Source organism: Microplitis mediator, chromosome 3 (genome assembly GCF_029852145.1).
Source record: "Microplitis mediator isolate UGA2020A chromosome 3, iyMicMedi2.1, whole genome shotgun sequence".
Classification (NCBI taxonomy): Eukaryota; Metazoa; Arthropoda; class Insecta; order Hymenoptera; family Braconidae; genus Microplitis; species Microplitis mediator.
Genome location: NC_079971.1, coordinates 19,527,120 through 19,550,704, shown reverse-complemented (window position 1 = coordinate 19,550,704; position 23,585 = coordinate 19,527,120). Strand labels below are relative to the sequence as shown.

Below are 23,585 nucleotides of genomic sequence, written 5' to 3'. Positions count from 1 at the left end.
TAACGATGTAACATATTCTATAATGTCACCATTTACAACTATTCTAGGCGCATCAACACATATTTCATTACTGAGTATAGTATAGTATATTTCATTACTGACATGCTGAGGTAATTCAAAAATTAGAGCTCTTGTTTTCCGAGAATTTAGCTTAATGAAATTTCCCTCACACTAAGCAACAATGTTATAACCCTGTTTAGAAAATCTCATAGAATCCATTAGAATCTCATAAATTCCTATAGAAATTTTATAAGGATGAATGAGTTCTATGAGAAGTGCTATAGTTAAGTATAGGGCCTTATACACATACAGCTATAAGAATCTATCGGATTTTTTAAGCAGGGAAATAATACTATTCAGGCTATTAATAAAAATCTGTAACCGCGATATAGAACACTTTAGGTAGATGACTAAATCATCTGCATAAAATAGATAATTTATGTTCCTTATTAATTAATAATTGGTATTTTTTGTTATTTATATCGATACTATTTATTAAGATTATTTATAATCCCCGAGACGAAAAATTCAAGTCTCTCGGAGTCTCTGAGAGTCTCTTGGAGTCTCTGAATGAGAGACTTATTGTAGTCTCTGGGAGTCTCTGTGTTGGCAACCACAGAGACTCGTAGAGACTCGATCTCTACGAATCTCTCAGGAAGAGACTTCCGAAGACTGTTTTAAAGTAATAGAAGTCTCCGAATCAGAGACTCTGCGAGACTGTTTCAGAATCTCCGAATGAGAGACTCGGCGAGACTGTTTTAGAATCTCCGAATGAGAGACTCGGCGAGACTGTTTTAGAATCTCTTAATGAGAGACTCTGCGAGACTGTTTTAAAGTCTCTGAATGAGAGACTGAGGATCAACTCTTAAAATATTTTTATACAAATAATTAAAAATACAATATAGTTTTATATTAATAGTTTTTATTATTAAATATTACATTTAAAATTAATTTAAATTTTCTTATACAGGAGTATAATGCATTATTATTTTACTCATTACTTACACTACTATTTGCTTTTTCAATAGATACTTTCTGATAATGTATAGTCTTTAAAAATTTTAAAACATGTTCCATACACATGATAGCCTATGCAGTAATTAATGCTAAAATAAATAAATGTATGAAAAATTAAAATGAAAATAAACAATAATAAATTATTGTTATAGAAATGAATGCAAATACTTACTTACAGGCAATGATGAACAAAGTTCGCACGTGGTACTAATACTATTATCGGAAACTGAAATATAACATGATTTACTGATTTCATCGATTTCTGATGTTTTATTGTCATCTCGAATTGTATCGGCTACTATCTCATCGTCATCTGTGTAATTATCTTTATCTTCGCAATTTTTTTCAAGTAAACTCGATAAAAGTTCTTCATTATAATATTTCTCAGTTTGCTTACAAGCTTTTTGAGATAATAGTTTGAATTTACTAAAACTTTTTTTCTCTGCAATATTTTTGTTGAATTGTTTTTTTTTCGAGTTTCTTGTTGCTTTATCAATGATGTTCCCATCTTTCCCCAACATTTATTTTTTCTAATTCTTCTTTAGACCCTATGAATATGAACAGAGATTTCATTAAATAGATAGAGAAAATAGAGAAAAAAAAAAATTTTTTTAATCTTTACGAAGTTGTGAAAATTATTTTGTTATATTACAAGTTTTACTATTTTTAATAACTTACTGATGTATCGGAGAATCTTCGTTTGAGACTTCGATTTTCCCCATTTCACTATAGTACAATATCCCCTACTTCTGCTGTAACGTCTGGGCTCGATGGAATGCAAATGTCTTTTTCGTTAATAACAGACTTTTGCAAGGTTTTAATCCAAAAAACTAAAACGAACATTTTTTTAACACTGTGAAACACAACACGATATCCACTGATATTTCAAGCAAACTATCCGATTCGAAGGTTCAGTTCGGAATGAATCTTTAAAATATTATTTTCTGGACACAAACCTACAAATTTACACCAACCTACGAAAATATTGTACGTGTAAAAATATTACTGCCTAATGTAGTACCAATTTTATTATATGTACATACACTATTGTTCGTAGATAAACGTACCCTACTTATAAAATTTTTGTTACTGTTTGGTCTTGTTGAAGAGATAAATTTTAAAGCTGTTGGGAAATTCCCAGTTTTTAGTCTCTGTAAGTCTCGTGTTGGGAGACTAAATGTTTGCTGGGAAATTTTACAGTCTCTAGTCTCTCCAAGTCTCGTGTTGAAAGACTACATGTTTGCTTAAAAAATTTTACAGTCTGTAAGTTGTCTCTTTAAGTCTCGTGTTGGGAGACTTAATGTTTGCTGGGAAATTTTATAGTCTGAGTCTTTCATAGTCTCTGAATGAGAGACTCTGGGAGACTCAAAGAGACCATGTGAAACACGATTGTCTGCTGGTCTTTAAAATGGAGACTCAGAGAGACTCAGGAAGATTCAGAGAGACTCAGCAAGACTCAGCGAGCCTTCTAGAGACTCTCAGAGACTCAGAGAGACTTGAATTTTTCGTCTCGGGTCGTTACATTAAAATTTGTTCACTTGAAATTTATTTTAACCAGTGCACTTGGTAATTCATACATCTTTTTTTATTGGTTATTTACTTTTTTTCTAAAAAATTTCTTATAAATTACAATTTTTCCGGGTATCTGAGGGCGTTACAATGTCCCGGGGTGGTGGATCTGAACACACCATAAACCCCATCAATACCATTAGTCGCTCACTTTAATTGATTAATGCGTTCTTATAATTTTTATAAAAAAAAAAATTTTAAGTGATGGAAAAACAACACAAATGTTTTCAGACCGTTTACTCGATCCAACTTCAGATAAAAAAAAGTCTCTAAATGTATGAGATCTAAACCACGTCGACGTTCTTGAAGAGGTCAATAACTTTTGTCTAGTTTTCTACTATTGTATGACTGTCAATATTAAATTTCTGTTGATTAATATCATTATTTGCAGAATCTATTTGTTGGTAATGGTATTTTACAATTTCTTCAGAAAGTTTTTTAGCCATCACATCTCCAGTTTGATTGACCATTTTAGCAAATAAGCTGTTAGGCCTTTCAAAGAGTAACTCGTACGGACTTCCAAACTCCTGAAAATTTATTTTCGTATCATCTGCATTGCAACTGCAAGTTTTGATGTCTGTTTTGCCAATTTAAAACCAATGCAATTTGCAGGCAAAAACTGATCAGTTTCTTACATAAGGAAGAATTAGTATATTGCATACCTACACGGAAAAAAATTAATCGTGAATGCAACATGATGCAGTCTTGGTAAATAAACATGATGAAATCATGTTGCATTCACATGATTTGTCATGTTTCGGCTACATGATAATCATGTTGCGGTAACATGAGAAAATCATGTTGCATTCACATGATTTGTCATGTTTCGGCTACATGATAATCATGTTGCGGTAACATGAGAAAATCATGTGGCAGCAACATGATTTGTCATGTTTCGGCTACATGACAATCATGAGGAAGCAACATGATTTTTCTTATGTTACCGCAACATGATTATCATGTAGCCGAAACATGACAAATCATGTGGATGCAACATGATTTCATCATGTTTATTTACCAAGACTGCATCATGTTGCATTCACGATTAATTTTTTTCCGTGTAGGCCAGTAAAATAAGAAAAGTATCAGATCACACGTAATTGTTGGCCGAGGCTGACAAACATGTGGTCTGAGGCTTTCTTTTGTACTGGCCAAGGTGCGTATACTATTTTTCTGCTCGACAGAGCCGAAAAGTCGCAACTTCTTTTAGGGCAGCGGCCTGAAAGTTGCCACTTTTCAGCCGGAGGGCAGAAAACTCATTAGTTTCCATCTGCTAAATTAATTTCACCCTTATCGGAATTGCATTTGTTTATTGTAAACCTCTAAATATTTATATCATTCTAATAACCAACTAAAGTAACAGTTATGGTTGGAAAATTAAAAAAATTACATAAGTTATTTAAAATACATCATTATTTTTTGTCACGCTGTCAATTAGAAATTAAACTATTTTGACTGACTCTAGACATCAAAACTCTCAGTATCAATGTAAGAGCATGGCAAGGGATGAAACAAGACGATTTCAAACTTCGGGTGATATCAGCCCTCGTCTTCCGCTCGGACAGTCAATTATCATCGTCTGAAACTGTCTTGTTTTATCTCTCGCCACGCAATATACTATTTATTAGCTTTCGACTCTTTGAAAAAACATGAACATGTCAATAATAAATACCGCAGCATGTCCATTTTCCATGACTAAAATTTTGTCACTGTCAATTATTGTGCTCAAACGATGTGCTATTGTTATTACTGTACAATCTGAAAATTTTTTTCGAATTGCTCGCTGGATTAAAGCATCAGTTCTGAAATCATTGTGGATAATGTGAATCATTTTCCTCATTTGTTGTTCATATATTAATATTACCATATATTCTGTTTTCTAATAAGAAACTCGAATGATACTTACTGAGAATCAATATTAGCAGTGACTTCATCAAGAACAAGAATTTTATTATTTCTTAACAATGCTCGTGCAAGGCAGATTAATTGACGCTGACCAACACTGAAATTTGAGCCGCTTTCGGTGACCCATTGATCGAGTGTTACGTCATTCAATTCGACTTCTCTTAAAGCATCCCACATTGCAGTATCAGTGTACTTGCCAAATGGATCCAGATTATATCTTAAAGTTTCAGAGAAGAGAACAGGTTCTTGAGGAACTATTGATATACTTGTACGTAAATCTTGAAGACTAATGCTCCTTGTATCTAAACCATCCATTATTATTTTTCCATTCAGACCATCGTCTACTAAACGGAAAAGCGCAGCTATCAATGAAGTTTTTCCAGCTCCGGTTCTACCGACCACTCCCACTTTTGAAACTGATTTAATCGTCAACTCAATATTCTAATCAATGGAAAAAAAAATTATTTTACGATATTCCAATGTATTTAAAGTCTGACGTAAGTCTTGTCAATAATTCGATAGTGGTCTGCTTCTACATACGGCTGTGAATATCTTACTACAGAGACTTGTAGAAGATTCGAATTGCAAGTTTTGTGCTGGTCTTACATTGACACAAATCTTAAAAACTCTATCCCAACCCCATTTCAGTAGACTAAACATGATAATAAAAAAATGACTAATAACTATAACAAAAAAATCTGTTTTTAATCTAAAAGCGATTATAAACAGACTAAATATAATCCGAAAATGAGGCTGATATTGGCTTGAATAGAGAATAGTACGTACAAAAACCGATTAAATTCTCATATAAAATAAGTTCGATGTAAAAACCTAAATTAAACAAAATGTATTTGATTTTATCATTTGTTTTTAAACAGATCTAATTTTTCAACCCGGGTGATATCAAGGATTTTAAGTATTGTGTTATTGAGTATAATATAATAATTACTTTTAATACTGGTGGATCATTATTTTTGTAACTCATAGAAACATTTTTCCATTCAATTTGTCCATTCCATGGCCAGTTAACTGGCGGTGGTTTCGATAACTCCATCGTTCCTTCTTTTGGTAAATCAAAATACTGAATAATTCGTTCAACTGATGTCATTTGTAATTCTACCACAGTAGTTTGTCTCACACCATATTGAACCATACTCGTCAAAATCAGTGCCTGTGATATTGATAAACCAACAGATCCACTAGATGTATTTTCTTAAAGATACAAATTAATTATTTGCTTTATATAACAATTATTCATTAATCCTCAACGGTCACACTTTCAACATTAATCTAGAAATCAAACTATTTGATATTTTTGCAAAGAATTTTGTAAAAAATAATACTTATGACGTAATGTATACAAAAATACTTATGACAAAAAAAATGACTTTTTGCATAAAAATACGCATAAATTTCTTAAGTTTTAATACCCTTACGTAGGGTCTATAGCAATTTTTGTCCAAGCTTTTCTCTCAAACAAAACCTCTAAACGCAAAAAAAAAGAACGAGGTTCGATGCATTGCTCTATAATCTAGCAACCTACGTTTTCATTTTTCGAAAATTTTCTTTTTTATCATTCATTGATCGAAAGTTCGTCTTTCGGCCTTATTTTCAGGGACAAAAGTGCCACATTGCTTCCCGGTAAAATGATGATGTAAATTAGTGACGACGAATATGTTATTTTTCATGATAGGTTACAATAAATTTGAATATGTGAAATATAATTCGTTATAAAAGGACCTTATTAATTTTATTGGATCTCTCATACATTAAGCAAAATTCTCATTCAAGTGGAATCACTGTAGATACTGTACAATTCTTCAAAGAAAAGTTTTTAATTTAGAAAAATAATTCTTTTATAAATTCTCTACATGATGATGTAAGTTTTATCCTATTTTGATATATCTTAAAAAGTGTAGAGGTGATTGAAAGTGAGTGAGGTACCCGAAAAAAATCGAACGACAATAAAGCATCCTCAGCGCTTTCAAGCTTGAGGTGTGCTAAATTTTCTATAGGGTAAAATAGGAAAAAGATTTTGACTCATGAAGCACTTGAGAAGCAAAATTTTTTTTAATTTTACGAAAAAACTCATTAATTGATAATCAATTAATTAATTTATCAATAATAACATGATTTATAATCCTTATTTTAGTTATAATTAATAATATTATATTTCATGAATTAGTGTTTAATTAAATTTAATTCAGCAATTAACAATATTATTGTACCTTTTTAGGGAAATTCGAAAGTAAATATAAACAACTCTTCAAATTAAGGATTGTTTTTAACATTGCAGTTGCATTGGTTCTTATTAATAATGAGTTGATTAATTTTGCATTTTTTAATGTCTACGAATGAGGAATTAATCGTTGAAGAATCAATTTCTTCATTTTCAAGTTGTCTTCTATTTAAACGTTTGTTACTTGTTTCCGATTTTCCGTGTTTTTTTGCGCGCTCATCACAATTTAAATTTTGAATGACTCGGAGGTGATTTTTTTTTTGGTTCGATGTGCGTTGGTATCTCAGAATCATGCTTAGTGAATAATAACCCTAGCAGACCTGATTTACCGTAAATTTACGGTAATTTTACCGTAAATCTACCGTCGAATACCGTAAAATTCGAGTAGATTTACCGAAAATTACGGTAAACCCACCGTAAATTACGGTAAATCTACTCGAATTTTACGGTATTCGACGGTAGATTTACGGTAAAATTACCGTAAATTTACGGTAAATCTACCGTAAAAAATTCGGGTGGATTACCGAATTACCGTAATTTACGGTGGGTTACCGTACTTCCGTATTTTACGGTAAATCCAGCGTAATTTACAGTAAATCCAGCGTAATTTACGATAAATCCACCGTAATTTACGGTAAATCGGTATTTTACGGTAGATTACCGTAATTTACGGTGGGTTTACCGTAATTTACCGTAATTTGGGTCCGTTAGGGAATGGAGTTGAATTTTCATCTAATTCAGGAATCTCATCGAATTCGGATCCCAAAAAAAGCTCACCACCATCAGGATCAGTGAAAGATGTTTTCTGGCCGTATCTTTTTCTAAGTTTATCTGGTGGCTTCTTCGTGGTGAAGACGGAGCTTGATTGGCGCTAGACGCAGATGGGCTTTCTTGGTCAGAAGAAATCATTTGCTGATAGATTTGTTGTCGATTTGCTAAGGAATGTTCGATAAATCCTTATGCGACGGTACTTGATCGCCACCCACTAAGTTGTTTGATCGCTGTTAAATTTGCACCAGAGTTTGCAAGTAAAGTAGCTGCTGTGCGCCGAAAACAGTGGCCAGTGTAACTTTCCGGGTATTCTAATTGCAAAAAAATCGCAACTATTTTTGGCACTTCACTTATTTTTTCCAATTACCTGACGTATACATTTCCCTTTTTGGTAATCGATGAAAAATCGTCTGGTATCAATGTCTTCCGGCCGCAAAGAAATGTATTTTTTAGAAAGTTGTGATATTCTTTGCCAATGACGAAATTGCGGAGGTAGTAATTTTTATTATCTTTAATTGTTACTATTAGTTGGTTTTCTGTGTTTCAATATCTTGGACATTGAGGTCACATATTTCACTCGTTCTCAGTGTACCGAAAATTCCAAAAATAAGGATGACCTGTAAATTGTAAATAAATACATATATACTTTGTTACGTAATATTTGTAAATACTAATTGTAAAAATAAATGTATTATAAATTAAGTTGTGTTACTTACTTTCATCGCCAAGTAAATTGAGTCATCAGACTCATTTCAAAACTTTTTTACTTGATTTAAAGTCAATACTTGAGCTTTCTTAGGATGATATCCTTTCGCACAAGTTTTAATGAACGTTTTTAAATTATGATATGAATTAATTTCGATGACGTGTCTTAAATTAACCCTTTAGAGTCTGACCTTGAAACCCCACTCTTCGGTCTGGCGGAGCCCGATAGAATTAGAAAAAGCGCGAAGCACACGGAAAAAAAATATTGTGTTTATCGCTCACCAACGGAGAGCGACAAGTGTATCGTGATTAGTTCTAAATTGTATTGCTACTACCACAATATATATATATATATATATATATATATATATATATATATATATATATATATCAATATGAATGAAACACTAGTGTTTGCTCACGCGACTATAAATGTAGTTTTTTTTTTATTATTATATTTTATTATATGTATTTTTGTGTCGCTAAAGTCCGTGAGAATTTTCAAATGTTTAAATTTTTAAATTTTATTCTCTCGGCAAACTTTGCTTAAATATTTGTGCCTTTAAATAATATTTATCATAAGTCCAGTATTTGCTTTCTATATTTAAAATCAAATCCTAATTGTTGTATGTCGAAGTACGGATAGTAACAAAAAACTTAAACAGACTAATAATTTATGACTTAATCCTCAAGGGTTCAGTCCTAAGTCTCCAAAAAATATCCATTTTTACCACTGTCCCGCCAGCTGAACTAAATTACTTTATTACTCCTTCGATCCTAAAATACTTTCCCATGCCTTCTTCAAGCCCATGTGTTTCTTGTATTGTTCTACCGTAGTACAGTACTTCGAGAGTTCTATCCTTTTCCTTTCCTTATTGGTCTTTCCTTAGTTTCTCTCGTTCGTTCTACCCTTCTTCCTTCGCCTATCTGCCCCTCCTGTCTATTTTCCGCTTGCCAATCAGATGTCCAAATTTTCCGAAGACACTCCAGCTGACCTTTTTCCCACCCACCCTTGGGGACTCTGACGTCACGATCGGGGACTCAGACTCAAGTTCGTTCTTTTAAGATATAGTTAGTTATCAACCATCAGTTGACCCGATCTGTCGAGATTCTTTTGAATTCTCTCCATTATCCAAAATATCATTTGTCGAGACTCGCCGAGTTCTCTCCGTACTAATTAAACCGTATTCTTACTTCGACTTATAACAACCAAGAATTATTGTTCGTTTAACTTGACCATTTTTTACAATTTAAGTTTATATCTAAATTTCATTATAATTACTTTTGTTTGTATTGTAAAATCTAACGGAAGTGCATTAAATTATACAATCATTAATAAGACATTAGTTTTGTTCTTATTAAATTTATCATGAATTTATTTAGACATTCCTTTTAGATTTAAATATTTTTTATGATGAAAAACAACTAGATACTTATAATAATGATCCTACGGATTGTGCATATACTTAAATGTATAGTGATCGTCAGTTAACGTATCCATATCGTACCAAAACGGAACGTGATTATCGCGATCTACTTCTCAAGCGCCACCACTCATAACCAAATTATTAAACTTTATAATGCATATCTTGCAAATTATACAGTGTTTATTTATAAAATTATTAATTATTTAAAGTGCACAACGACAATAAAAAAACACTAATTATATATCTCATGCAAGAATTGCTGTTTTTTATCGATTAATTTTTTAATTTATCTTTGAAACAAAAAAAAGACTGTAAAATTTACATCAATTAATTACGTAAATTCTATTACTTAACATTTTTTGATATTAAATAATAATTTTTTATTGCACCTATTAGAATTATTAATATGTGATTATTAATGCCAGCTAAAAATAAAATTGTAATGAAGTTAAAGTTGTAAATTTATCCATTTTAACCTCAAATCAGTTTTAATAACAAAACGGATCGTTACTATAGCGAAACGATCTTATGATTTCGGGATCCGCCTGGATCGTGATAATCACGATCCGATAGACCAGCACTTTCCGTATACAACGGATACCCAACCGAGGAGAGTGAATATCACGATACCGTTGAGTGGTGAGCGCAATATTTTTTTCTCCGTGCAAATGTGACAGGACCGTATTATAAGAGAAAAAATTTCACCTAAGCGGGAAGTAAAAATTATTTTATTTTTAATTTTTAATTTATTAAATAATAAATATCAAAGGACTTAAATTCAAAGTAAAAACAACATTTGGTTTCATTATAAATATAGTTAAATAATATTGCAATTACATAGCAATGTATAAAATTTTTTACATTTTTCTAACCTTACTCTTGGAGACTATTTCCTCACGTCAACAATACTATACTGGAGCTACTGAGAGCGTTCCCTTCAGTTAGCATGCAATTCCCATACCCCCACCATTAAATGATGAGCAAGCTCTCAGTAGTCTCACTATAACTACGGCTCTGTCGATGAACGCAGCGCGAGATTCAAACGAGTGGAAGGGTACTCACAGGCACACTACTACTCTCACATGTCACTCATACATGCTCACGGGACTCTATGATTCGCGCTCTCCCCACTAGTCTCACTCGGAGACGTTTCGAGATCCTCTGACACTAAAGGGTTAATAGCGGTTCTCAACATTGACCATCGGCTCCACAAAGACATTGGCTTCTGATTCTTCGATAGTTCTTGAAAATAAACCAAGAAAACGCTCTCATTAAAAGAATCAGTCTTATTTTTTTCTCTGCATAATAAAAATTCGTCATAACATAGATTGTAGCGAGCTTTTGATTTTTCGGGCAATAAATTGCTCGTAATCTGCTTTGCTAAATCTTCTAAATTTCTAATTATTTTTTCTTCTCCTAATTCATTGTCAGATTCTTTTGAGCGGATTTTGATTTTTTTAACAGGATATTTTTAGGCAATTTGGTTATTAAAATTGTTTTTTTTTATACTGTCGGAATTATGTTTTTAAATTATGTGTTACTTTACTTGACTATTGATGTTTTACACATCCGCACCGAATAATAATTATTTTTGATTGCGAATAATTGTATATAACACACAAAGGCTACTTATGCTACTTTCTATGTCGTTATAAATAAATAAATAAATAAGTTATTGCTTAGTTACACGGTATCTTTAAAAAAAAACTTGACCCATGAGCATTACAACTAAAGCATGCGCGCTAATTTTTTTATCATTACAGACAGAGATATAAGATTAAATTTTATAATTAAAATTTTAATCGAACTTTCGATCCTGGTCTGATAAAAAATTGTATACGCACCACGGGAGAAAAGTATGACATCGCAACTCGCGTTCTTGTCACCCTCGCTTTCGGCTTGGGTGACAATATCACGCGGGTTACAATGTCTTACTTTTCTTCCTAGATACGTAATATACTAACTGTTTAAGAGAACAACGTGGACAAAGTTTCCATTTACTGCGCAAGTGCAACAGAGATAGTACCGTTCGTCGATTTGAGTGTGACAGAGAATAAAGTTCAGACTCCTCTTAACTGAATTTTGTGGCCAATTATTGGAGCAGAAATGTGCTTTAACAGAAGTTTGATGAAGAAGTTGTCAAAGCTGCACATTTAAAATTTTTTATTTTAAATAGACTAGAAAATTGTCCGGGGAAGATCTTCTGGACTTCATGCAACCGTTAAGGCCCACACGAAAAAATATATATTCGGGCAAAATTGAATATGTGACTTTAACCTGGATTAAGTTATGTTATTAAGCACACGATAGCTATTCATAATGCTTACCAGGATCCATAAGAATTAATGAAAAACAAACACACGTGACAAAGATACAAGCAATTAAGTCAAGAATAAGCCCAAATGCAGATCCGGTGGTTATCACAAGAAACCATGCGCCTGTATGAATATCTTGATATTGATCGAATTCTTTACATAACATTGACTGTACATCTTTACCGCGGCTTCTAATTGTCGTCAAACCATTTAATGTAGTGCTAACATGTGAAAAAACTGGACTTTTTGCTGTAGTATAAAATATTTTTCTCAATATAGCTTAATTTGTTATTAGTATAACTGTCTGCATGTCTATCTAATAATCTATAGGTACCTATACCCTCCATTCGTCTTATATCTTGGGCTGTTTTTAGATAATAAATACGTATAAAATAAAATAGTACTCCTATGATTACAGTAGGGACACCCATCCAAGGATTGATACTTAAAATAATCACGAATATTCCCATCATGAGGAATAGTATTTGAAGAGCTTCGAGCATAGCTCTTGGAAGCAATTCGTCCATTGCACCAACATCTTTTGAAAATCTGTTTAAAATTCGTCCTGAAATAAAATTGTATATTTTATTCAATAACATGGCGTCGTAACTAATAAAATTAAATATGATGTACACTTATCCAAAAAATCAAAGGAACAAAAAAATTTTATAAATTTTTTAGTGATTTTTGGAAGGCTGTATTTTCGTGAAAAATGATCGTATCGAAAAAACAAAAAAAGGAAATTGAAGCTTGAAATCTCTAGTTTAAAGATCTTTCCGCAAAATATTTTTTCGAGCCACGGTTTTTGCGGAATCATAAGAAAAAGGTCGAGACAAAATTTTTCTAAATTTTTTGGTTTTGTTTTTAAGGTCTACGGGGCCGGGAACAATTTTTTCAAAAAAACGAATTCATGGCTCGCTTAGGAAATTTATTCAGCTACGATTTGCTTTTTTTTTTGTTTCTCTGTACGTCAATTTGCTGCTGAGATATCAGCCTTCAAATGAAAAAGGATCTTGTTGTCTTTGATTGTTGATATCTCAGCAAATAATGGCCGCACAGGAATTTAAAGGGCAGTTTGAGGGCCTTAAATAAATTCCCTACAAGCTCCATTTTCGATTTTTTCCAAAAAAAAATTTTTTTTCATCCTTGATATCCATTTGAAAAACCCTTAAAAAATGGCAATTTTCTGGGTTTTTAGTCGACTCATCGCTACTCTGCAAATATTGATAAAAAAAATAATGTTGCCAGGTAATTTTACAGCTTAATGTACCCCAAAAAACCCCGGAAATTTTCAGATTAATCCATTGAACCGTTTGTCCGGGCCGATTGCTCAAAGTTTTACAAAACAATTAAAGGAACAAGTTTTGTTCCTTAAATTGTGTAATCATTACCAAAATGAAAAAATCAATTTTCTTCGGATTTTCTTTTATTTTTGCGTTAGTTATTCAGTAAATGTAAAGTAAAGAGAAAACAAAAAAAAAAGCAAATTGTAGCTGAATAAATTTCCTAAGCGAGCCATGAATTCGTTTTTTTGAAAAAATTGTTCCCGGCCCCGTAGACCTTAAAAACAAAACCAAAAAATTTAGAAAAATTTTGTCTCGACCTTTTTCTTATGATTCCGCAAAAACCGTGGCTCGAAAAAATATTTTGCTGAAAGATCTTTAAACTAGAGATTTCAAGCTTCAATTTCCTTTTTTTGTTTTTTCGATACGATCATTTTTCACGAAAATACAGCCTTCCAAAAATCACTAAAAAATTTATAAAATTTTTTTGTTCCTTTAATTTTTTGGATAAGTGTATATTCAAAACATCAATTGAATATTACCAGAAGGATTTGTATGGAAAAAATACATTGTTGCTTGTAGAACATTTGAAAACATATCATTATGTAATTTGTGTCCAGCATGTATACAAATATTTATAAAAACATAGCATCGCAAGATAGTTAATACAATACAACCTATGATCCATGTTGCATAAATGTAAATTGCATACGTTATAGGCAAAAAACCGTCATCATCAAGAATTGAAAGTGATTGAAAAAACGTGTTATTAACTATAGATTTGTATTCGTTTGCATAAACTGAACAGTTGTCTTTAAAATTGACACAGGATGTTCTTATGGTTTCTAAGTTTGTCCAATAGCCAAGCCAGTAATCAACACCACTTGTAGCTATTTGAGATAGAATATGAACAATTATCAGTAGTATGATTGTATAAATATTTCCCCCTTCATGAAAATATTTATAATAAACTTTGTTTGATAATCGCCCTGATTCCATTGACTCAGATTTAGCTCTTGCATTAGATTCCGCTTCTTCTATAGTAAATTCTTGATAGGGCATCTAATTTTGTAATATTTTAAATTACAATCTTTAATTAAACTTGAATTACTTTGAATAATTTGAATATTACTTACAATTTGATAACTATCTTGAGATTTAACCGAAACTTGTGAAGTCCTTGATTTTTCAAATCTCAAGAAACTATTTTTGTCTTTAATAAGATTGTTAATATCAAGCTCATCAGTGGTATTATCAGACGATTCATTATCATTTTTTTTCCTAGCGTTTAGCAAATTGTTAAATTCTAAACTGGTTTTCGTTAAAGTATCAAAATTGCCTTGATATTTTATATGTCCCTATAGTAAAAATGACAATATTTGTAATGAATTTAAATTCAAATTTAAGTTTTTATATAAAACTAGCCTCCAAAGAATTTCGGATTTGATATTAAAACGATGCAGAAGACAACAATCAAAGGAAAGGGAAAAGGAAAGAGCAAATAAAATCAATCGGTGGATGATACAGCTTGTATTTTTTGTGGCAAATTATACTCAGAATCTTTAAAGTCATGGATTTAATGTGGCCAATATAAAAACTGGGCCCATGATTTATGTGCCGGTGTTCACAACAAAGTTGTGCGAAACTAAATGTGTGATATTTGAAAAAAACTACAAAACAATTGTATTTTATTAATATAGAAAATTATTTTAATAGCCTGCTGCGATATAACTTGAGACAATGTGAATTGTCTTCGTCGTCCTCAGCCTTGCGGTTCCCATTTTTTCCTGTCTCGTTGCCGCCTGAAAGCATTTTCGAGCTCGAAAATATATTCACAGTAATGTTTTCGAGCTTCTGGAGCTCGGAAACAGCCGGAAGTTTTGGGGCTGGTCCACAGGGCCAACCGATGCCTAGATTTTTTATATTGTAGCTCTTTGAAGGTCTCACCTTATCTCTATATAATTTAGGGTACAAACGAAAAAGTGGGTAGAACGATTAGATACCTATGTAATACAATCAATCCCAAGAATTTTCGGTCAAAAATTTAAAGGTCAATTGCCAACTCTTGCAGATAGATTAATATTTAATATTCTTACCCGTTTAATCATGCCAATAGTGTCGGCTTGTTTTAGACAACTGAGCTGATGAGTAACAAGTATTCGTGTTTTTCCTCGAAGATATTCGAGAATACACTCCTTGAAAATACGTCGCCCAATACGTGCATCAACTGCACTTAGAGGATCGTCCAAAAGATACAAATCAGCTTGTTTATAAATTGCTCTCGCTAAATTAACTCTAGCTCTCTGGCCACCTGAAAGTGATGCTCCACGTTCTCCAACAGTAGTTAAGTCACCATCAGGTAATTGTTTAAAATCTCTCAAGAGTGAACATACTCTTGTTACCTATAAATATCAAGCTATTACACATTAATATTTAAAAGTAAAAAAAAAAATTAATACTTTAACCTCTTGATATCGCTTATCATTGTAATCGAGCCCAAAAAGAATATTTTCTCTCACAGTTCCTGAAAAAAGCCACGGGCTTTGACTTGCGTATGATACCGTCATCTCAGGATTGTCTTGTATAAATCCGTGCTTGGATTTACAATCATTGGAGTTTTCATTTTTGAACTGATAAAGTCCAACTTTTCCAGCGCCAATTGGTAGCTCTTGCAACAACAAATTTAGCAATGAAGATTTGCCCGAACCAACCGGACCGACCAAAGCGCACAAGTCTCCACCTTTGATATTTAATGTTATTTCACATAATGTCGGAGGCAACTGTCCAACTATCCAATTAGCTGAAACTTTATATAACTCTATTCTCACCGCATTCGGTGTTTTTACTGGAGATAATCTAGCCAGATCAATGATGTCTGTTGACTTAATTATTTTTGTTAAATCTTGCTGAGTTTTAGTTATTTCCTCGAGTAACAAAAATTCCTACAATATAATTCATAAATTATATAAACATAAAAAAATATTTCAACACAATTATTTATATAGTTTTAGTTTAAATGAATCAATACTTCTATTCTCTTTGCCGAAATAACAGCTTCACTACATGATATCAGTGCTTGTGGAACATAAATTACTACTACAACCTCTAATATATAGAAATAACTTGACAGTTGAAATGTAATTTCGGCTTTTATGGAATTTCCCATCAATACAAAAGTAACAAGTGTCACAAAAAGTGCCGTTCGTTCGGTAAAAACTATAAAAGCGTTGTATAACCCACGAACATTTAACGAGCTATGTATTTTTTTAACTTCAGCTAATCTTGTTTCAGAAATCATTTTATTGAATGCTTTTTCCCATGCGTACATTTTGATTACCTACATAATACAAGTATTATATAATTATTAAATTGTAATAACAAGACAGATGAATATTGTTTTAAATTGATTCATATGTGGAGAAATATTTTTATTTAAAATGGTAAGTGTCATATATACAGAATGTTTTAAAAGTATATCGTACATATATGTAAAAAGGGTAGATATAGGACACGATTCTGAGACGAAAAGTCTTCTAGTGTTTTTCAGTCCAACGCCTAGGTGATTTGATTTTCGAATCTAACAGTTATATTCAACTCGATTTGATTGGAACATCATTCGCACACTCTTACACGGAAAGAAAATTATGGGATCTTTTGCTATGCATCATTGGAATAGCTTCCATAATGGTCTAGGAATTGTACCCATACTATTATAGGAATGGTTCCCATCATATATGGGAATAGTTCCCATAATAGTATGGAAATAGTTCCCATAATGGTATGGAAATTATTCCTATAATATTATGGTAACTATTTCTATAATGTTATAAAATTTTTTTTGCAAAATAGTGTAGAAATTCCCCTCACGATATGGAGAGATTCAAATGAAGCTTCTTCGACGCTTAATTTGTAAAAAAAAAATAATTTTTTGTTAAAAATTTTAATGTTTTTGCCAAATACGAAAATTTGTTTTTATGTTTGAATTTTTGTTTTCATATTTAATAATATTTCTGTGTATTGTGGAAGTGATTACCACACTATTCTTTGAATTAATTTTTTCATGATAGTATGGAAACCATTCCCATAATATTATAGGAATGGTTCCTATACAAGTATGGGAACTATTCCCATAATGTTATGGGAATGATTCTCATTATGGTATAGAAACTATTCTAATAGCATTATGGGAACCATTCCTATAATATTATGGGAATAGTTCCCATATTATTATAGGAAACATTCCTATAATGTTATGGGGATGGTTCCTATAATTTATGGGAATGATTCCTATAAAATATAGGGTTCATTCTTATACATTATGAGAATGATCCCCATAATATTATAGGAACAATTCCTATAAGTTATAGGAACCATTTCCATAATTATAGGAACCATTCATATAATGTTATTGGTAGCATTCCCATAGTTATAGGAACCGTTCCTATAATTATGGGAAACATTCTTATAATTTATGGTCATAATTCCTATGCTGGTATAACAAAAAATTTTATATAATTATGGGAACCGTTTTCATAATTTTCTTTCCGTGTACTACTTTCTTTAATAAATAACTAATATCATTCTTAAAAACGTATGATACTCAAAATCGTCAAGCGTTCTACATTTTTAAATTACATTAAATAATGCCGTAAAGAAAAAAAGTATGTGTTCATGCACACACACCTACGGAAGTATATACGTGAAGTGTTCGAACAATCTCATATTAAGAAAGAATATGGAAGGGGGGGGGGGGTCGGGAAGGATAAGGAAATGACCTTCTCAATGAACTGTTATAGATAAATTGAAAAAAATACACCAAGGTACGGTCGAAATCCTATACTATACTTTTTCCGGCCTAGCTCTCATTCCCCAAGTGTCAGGAGTGTAATGTCTGACAACCCGATTTAGAAAATCTCATAGAATTCAATAGATTCTTATCGATTCCCATAGAGATTTTATAAGAATGACCGAATTCTATGAAAAATGCTATAGCTAAGTATAGGCCTAGTTCCGATATCTTATATTTTACTTTAAACCTGACAATTTAAAACGTGCATTATATAGATTTTTCAAAAATATTTTGATAATTTTCTGCGGTTATTTTCTTACGAAACCCAAATTACTGTAGCCATTGTGAATTTTATCATGGCAATAGTAATTTTCGAACACATGTTTATTTTAATTTCCGTAAGGCATAGCCAACATAGTCCAACGTTACTATTACACCATTCATACAAACAAGAATAATTTTTATGTGCAATACTTGAATTCCAGCAATTATTTCACTTATAAGCTGAATCCTGCGGTCAGTTAATTTTGCGATGAGTTTTCGAAGTTTCCCGCTGAGTAATAAAACGTATCCTTGCATCGGAATACAGAGTAAAAACATCGTTACAAAACCCACGAGGATATAAATTTCAATACTTTGCCACATTAGGTAACCAACAATGATAATCTTTATATTAGAAAAAAAAGGAATTTTTTAATTTTATTTAATTTATTTACAATTCTTATATTATGATATCAAAGTTTAAAAACCTTACTTGTATTGGCATAACCCAAAGATAATTAAAATACATAGGTAACAAATCAAAGCGGTTAACGTCATTACTTAAAAGATTGATTATTTGACCGCCAGCAGTACTTTCAAGAGATGACTCACTCAAACGTAAACTCTGTTTCATTAAAAAGAAAAAAAAGTAAGTAAAAACAAATATTCTACTTATAGCATAATAATTCATGTTTAATTTCATATGAATAACATATATTTTATAATATACTTTGTAACCTTGTTTGTTCTATATCTTTATATATTTTACCATACACTGAAAAAAAACTATTTTTTCCTCGCGGTAAATTTATTGTTCTGCTAGTAGGGGAGGAAGGGGCAAAAGGGGTACTTAAGAAAATACTAAGTTTTCGAGGACTCAAATACGCTAAATCTTTTTTTTTTTTTAATGATATTCAAAGTAAATAGAAGAAATTTTCAGTTACCGTTGAAAAAAAAAATTTTTCATTTCTGCGGGCAAAGTGGGGTACCCCCTAAAAAAGGTAAAAAAAAAAATTTCTGGATTTTAAACGAGTTTGATTAAGTTGAATTTTTTTGTAAGTAATTTACATGAAGATAAATTATATTTTACATGTTTATTGGATACAAAAGAAGAAAAAAAATTTTTAATAGTTTTTATCATAAAACAAACGTCATTGATATTTTTCAACTAACAATTGATTTTTGAAAAAGTTTACCAAAAAAATTCAAAGTAACGCTTAATTATATTCACAGAAGTGATTTTTGAATGTTTAAAAACCATTTAAAATATAAAATTTTGGGGGTACCCCGTTTTGCCTACCCTACCCCCCCCCCTTCCCCTAATTTTGGTATTTTTGTAGTAAGAATACCAAAGTTTATTTCACAGAGCAATACGTATACTGACTGTAGCAAAACTCGGTATTGTGGTAGGCATAATACTATAATTAAAAGAAGATGAACTTAACCTTCCTTTATTGACATGCATGGATTTATGAAAATAGGTGCATTCTTTATTATAATAGACGTATGATCAACATTTGAGTCAAAAATGAAAAAATATTAATCAAATTATAAAAAAGAATATTGTACACCTTATTTTAGTATTTATCGTCACTTGCACTTTTATTTCTATCTCATAATAACATGAGGTAAAAACGCGGGAATCAAAAATTGTTATAGGATAAGTATGTAAGCGCTGTGGACACCACTGCATTTGCTATAGTAAAATAGAATAAAGTTTCAGTCCCACAATAAAACTCGGTATTGCTGTGGGAATTATACCGGGTTTTTTGCAGTAATAATACGTTTACTTACTATAGGAAAACTGGATCGATAATACTTTGGATTTCGAGAGGAAGAATACTGTTTTCAGGGAATATTTACAACACTCACACGGTAAGAAATGCATGGCGTTCAACACCATGCTGGTATGGTTTCAAGACAGATACTAAAATAGTATGTGAAATATTCGAAGACAGTATTGTTATAAGTTCCAGAAGTATGGCGTTATACTGTATAGTACTGGATCTATTGTATTGCTCACACGTATGCATAGCAGGCACGGCGAAACAGCATGGCCCTGAGACCCATACTACAATGCCAAGAGCACAATGCTACTAGTTTTTCCCGCCATAATTTCTGGCGTGTCAATCAATGTATACTATCGTATTACCACCAAAACTATATAGATGTCGTTAGACTAGGTTTATCTGCCAGGAACATTGTGGATACGGCAACGCAGTAAGGGCTTGACGGCCATACTGACATTGCGGCGTCCGCGACAACTATTGCCAATGTTACTATTCCTGCAATGGTTGAATCATCTATGCATACAATTTTATAACCTATAAAAATTTTCGATACCATACAGTATGGCGTTCACGACCATACTGGTATAGTGATATCCGCAAAATATTTCTTACCGTGCAGGCCTTGATGATCATATGTGCTGACGTCCAGTCATGTTCAAATTCATAAATAGTCATGTTATAAATTCAGATCTAACCACACACGGTCATGCCTGAAGATAAGTTTTGAATAGATCCCCGGCAGATGTTAATTACGGTAATCGGATGAATTGCGGTAACGTACAGTATTTTACCGTAAATTGTGGTATTCTACCATAAAATGAAGTATTGCACTGTGTTGCGGTAAAAAGGTCGCAAAGTGCGATAAATGACTGTGTTTTGCCTTGAATTACAGTTCTTTCTGCTATTTACCAAAAATTACCGTAAAATACGGTAAAATACCACAATTTACCGTGATTCAAATCCGCTAGGGATAAATCAAAAATTTAAAAAACTTGATTCTTAGTGATCAAGTCTGAGTACTAGTTTAGCAGTGTTACATCGTTTTTTCTCATGAATGTCGATTTGTAGAGCTAAACCGTTTTTTTAAGTACATATATATATATATATATATATATATAAAAAAAGAAATCAACTTACTTTTCTATAAATAAGTGAAGAACACGAAACTCGAATTTTCATTCCAAGTTGTTGGCTCTTAACATTCATGTGGTGCATAATAAATGTAATGCCAAGTGTCGTAGTAATAAAAGCACCTGCATAACTCAAAGCTTCATTTTGTGTTGTTGGGTGTTGCAAATTTCGTGAATTAAAAAAACTTATTATACGAGCTTGACAAATAGGCTGTATACTACGTAAAATTACTGTCTGAAAGAGTAATAGTAATCCAATGTATAAATTTTCTAACCAAAATGTTCGAAGGATTGCGTTGATGAAATTCGGTTTTGATAATTTCATTTTACATCCATTGTAAATCTTGGTTTTCCCTTCGCTCATACTCTTCTCTATTTCATAATTCCATGACCTAATGAATTGTGAATTACTATTACTATTTTATGACTCTTTTAAATAATTAAAATAAAAGCATACGTTTCCAGCTTATTTGTCACACTTTCGGATTTATCACAAGCTGCTGGGGCATAAAGATCATGCATATTAAGTCCACCTCGATTACCTTTTCTAAATAGTTTTAATGTCCACCTATCAATGATAATAATTGCGTCAATTTTGATACACATTTGATTTAACATAAAATTAACAAGCACAGCAAAAAAAAAATCAAACGAACCAAAAAAATAGTCGACTTATAAGATTAGCAGTCTCAACAGGATTTTTTTTCATATTTTCATTACTATTTCTCACCATGGTGTAATAGATAATTAACGTTTTATGAGTTGCGTTATATTGAGTTTAATTTTAAGTACTAATTCCTTTAACACTAAAATAAGAAATAAATTGGATTGACTTTAAAATTTGAAAGCAAACTATAGAAAGTTTAAAAAATAATCAAGTAAACATTAAGTTCACGTTCACGGAAAAAAAAATATTGTGTTTATCGCTCACCAACGGAGAACGACAAGTGTATCGTGATTAGTTCTAAATTGTATTGCTACTACCACAATATATATATCGATATGAATGAAACACTAGATACTTATAATAATGATCCTACGGATTGTGCATATACTTAAATGTATAGTGATCGTCAGTTAACGTATCCATATCGTACCAAAACGGATCGTGATTATCGCGATCTATTTCTCAAGCGCCACCACTCATAACCAAATTATTAAACCTTATAATGCATATCTTGCAAATTATACAGTGTTTATTTATAAAATTATTAATTATTTAAAGCGCACACAACGACAATGAAAAAATACTAATTATATATCTTATGCAAGAATTCCTGTTTTTTATCGATTAATTTTTTAATTTATTTTTGAAACAAAAAAAAGACTGTAAAATTTACATCAATAAATTACGTATATTCTATTACTTTACATTTCTTGATATTAAATAATAATTTTTTATTGCACCTATTAGAATTATTAATATGTGATTATTAATGACAGCTAAAAATGAAATTGTAATGAAGTTAAAGTTGTAAATTTATCTATTTTAACCTCAAATTATAGCGAAACGATCTTATGATTTCGGGATCCGCCTAGATCGTGATAATCACGATCCGATAGACCAGCACTTTCCGTATACAACGGATACCCAACCGAGGAGAGTGAATATCACGATACCGTTGAGTGGTGAGCGCAATATTTTTTTCTCCGTGTTGTTGGGAAACACAGTTTTACACTACTTTTGAAGTATAACGATAGCAAACACAACATATTAGACAGATAACAATTACTCATTGTGTTATCGCAAAATTTACATGCAATTAAGGAAAAATTGTATATATACAATTGTATACATATTCAAGTGTAGAAAACAAAACATTGTAAAATTTTATAATTCACTGATGAAACAACAACAAAACTTGATCAACAAAAATATTCTATTCATTTTCATTTTAGTAGTCATTTTTAACTTCCCGCTATGAAAATTGCAAATTCTCGGGAAGTTATTGTTTTCACCCCGATTTTAAAAAATCGATTTTTTATCAGATGTCGATGTATAAAGGTCCTAAAATATTTTTGAATTGTTAAAAAATTTTGTATTAAAAACTTTTTCTCAAACAAATTTTTTCTTTTGCAGTCTTTTTTTCCAAAAAAGTATTGTTTTTCAAAAAAAAATTTTTTTTTTTTCGAAAACTTTTTTTCCTTTATTTTTTGAAGAAATTTCAGTTATTAAAAAGATTATGAAAATAGAAATTAATATTTACAAAAATTATTGAAGATAAACTGGAAAACTTAGAAACTGCACCGTCGCGAAAAAATTTTCGATTTAAACATAAAAATACAATTTTATATAGTGGAAACCTAAACATTCAAACATGCAAATAACCTTCTCAATAAGACAATTTATAGATAAATTGAGAAAAATATAGATAGCCCGAACG

The 23,585-nt window shown here is 31.5% G+C and overlaps 1 protein-coding gene across 5 annotated transcripts; it reads right to left on the bottom strand.

Moving 5' to 3' along the window:
• Window positions 1–603: 603 nt before the first annotated feature.
• Window positions 604–22,870, bottom strand: LOC130665427 (ATP-binding cassette sub-family C member 4-like). Of its 5 annotated transcripts, XM_057465808.1 has the most exons (20): window positions 22,696–22,870; window positions 21,858–22,007; window positions 21,659–21,769; window positions 21,209–21,593; window positions 18,775–18,906; window positions 18,495–18,686; window positions 16,260–16,568; window positions 15,697–16,173; window positions 15,328–15,633; window positions 14,368–14,589; window positions 13,774–14,293; window positions 12,283–12,513; window positions 11,961–12,197; window positions 5,441–5,703; window positions 4,493–4,932; window positions 4,259–4,388; window positions 2,085–3,113; window positions 1,696–1,991; window positions 1,190–1,565; window positions 604–1,106 (listed from the first exon to the last, which is right to left on the bottom strand). In XM_057465808.1, the coding sequence occupies exons 2-17, from the start codon at window positions 21,932–21,934 to the stop codon at window positions 2,913–2,915; spliced, it is 4,233 nt and encodes a 1,410-aa protein (XP_057321791.1). In that variant the 5' UTR covers window positions 21,935–22,007; window positions 22,696–22,870; the 3' UTR covers window positions 604–1,106; window positions 1,190–1,565; window positions 1,696–1,991; window positions 2,085–2,912. The 5 variants fall into 5 exon arrangements, with proteins under 5 accessions (XP_057321791.1, XP_057321788.1, XP_057321792.1 ...); XM_057465805.1 differs by having other exon boundaries at window positions 1,696–3,113; XM_057465809.1 differs by having other exon boundaries at window positions 1,194–1,565; window positions 1,696–3,113.
• Between the last annotated feature and the right edge of the window lie 715 nt (window positions 22,871–23,585).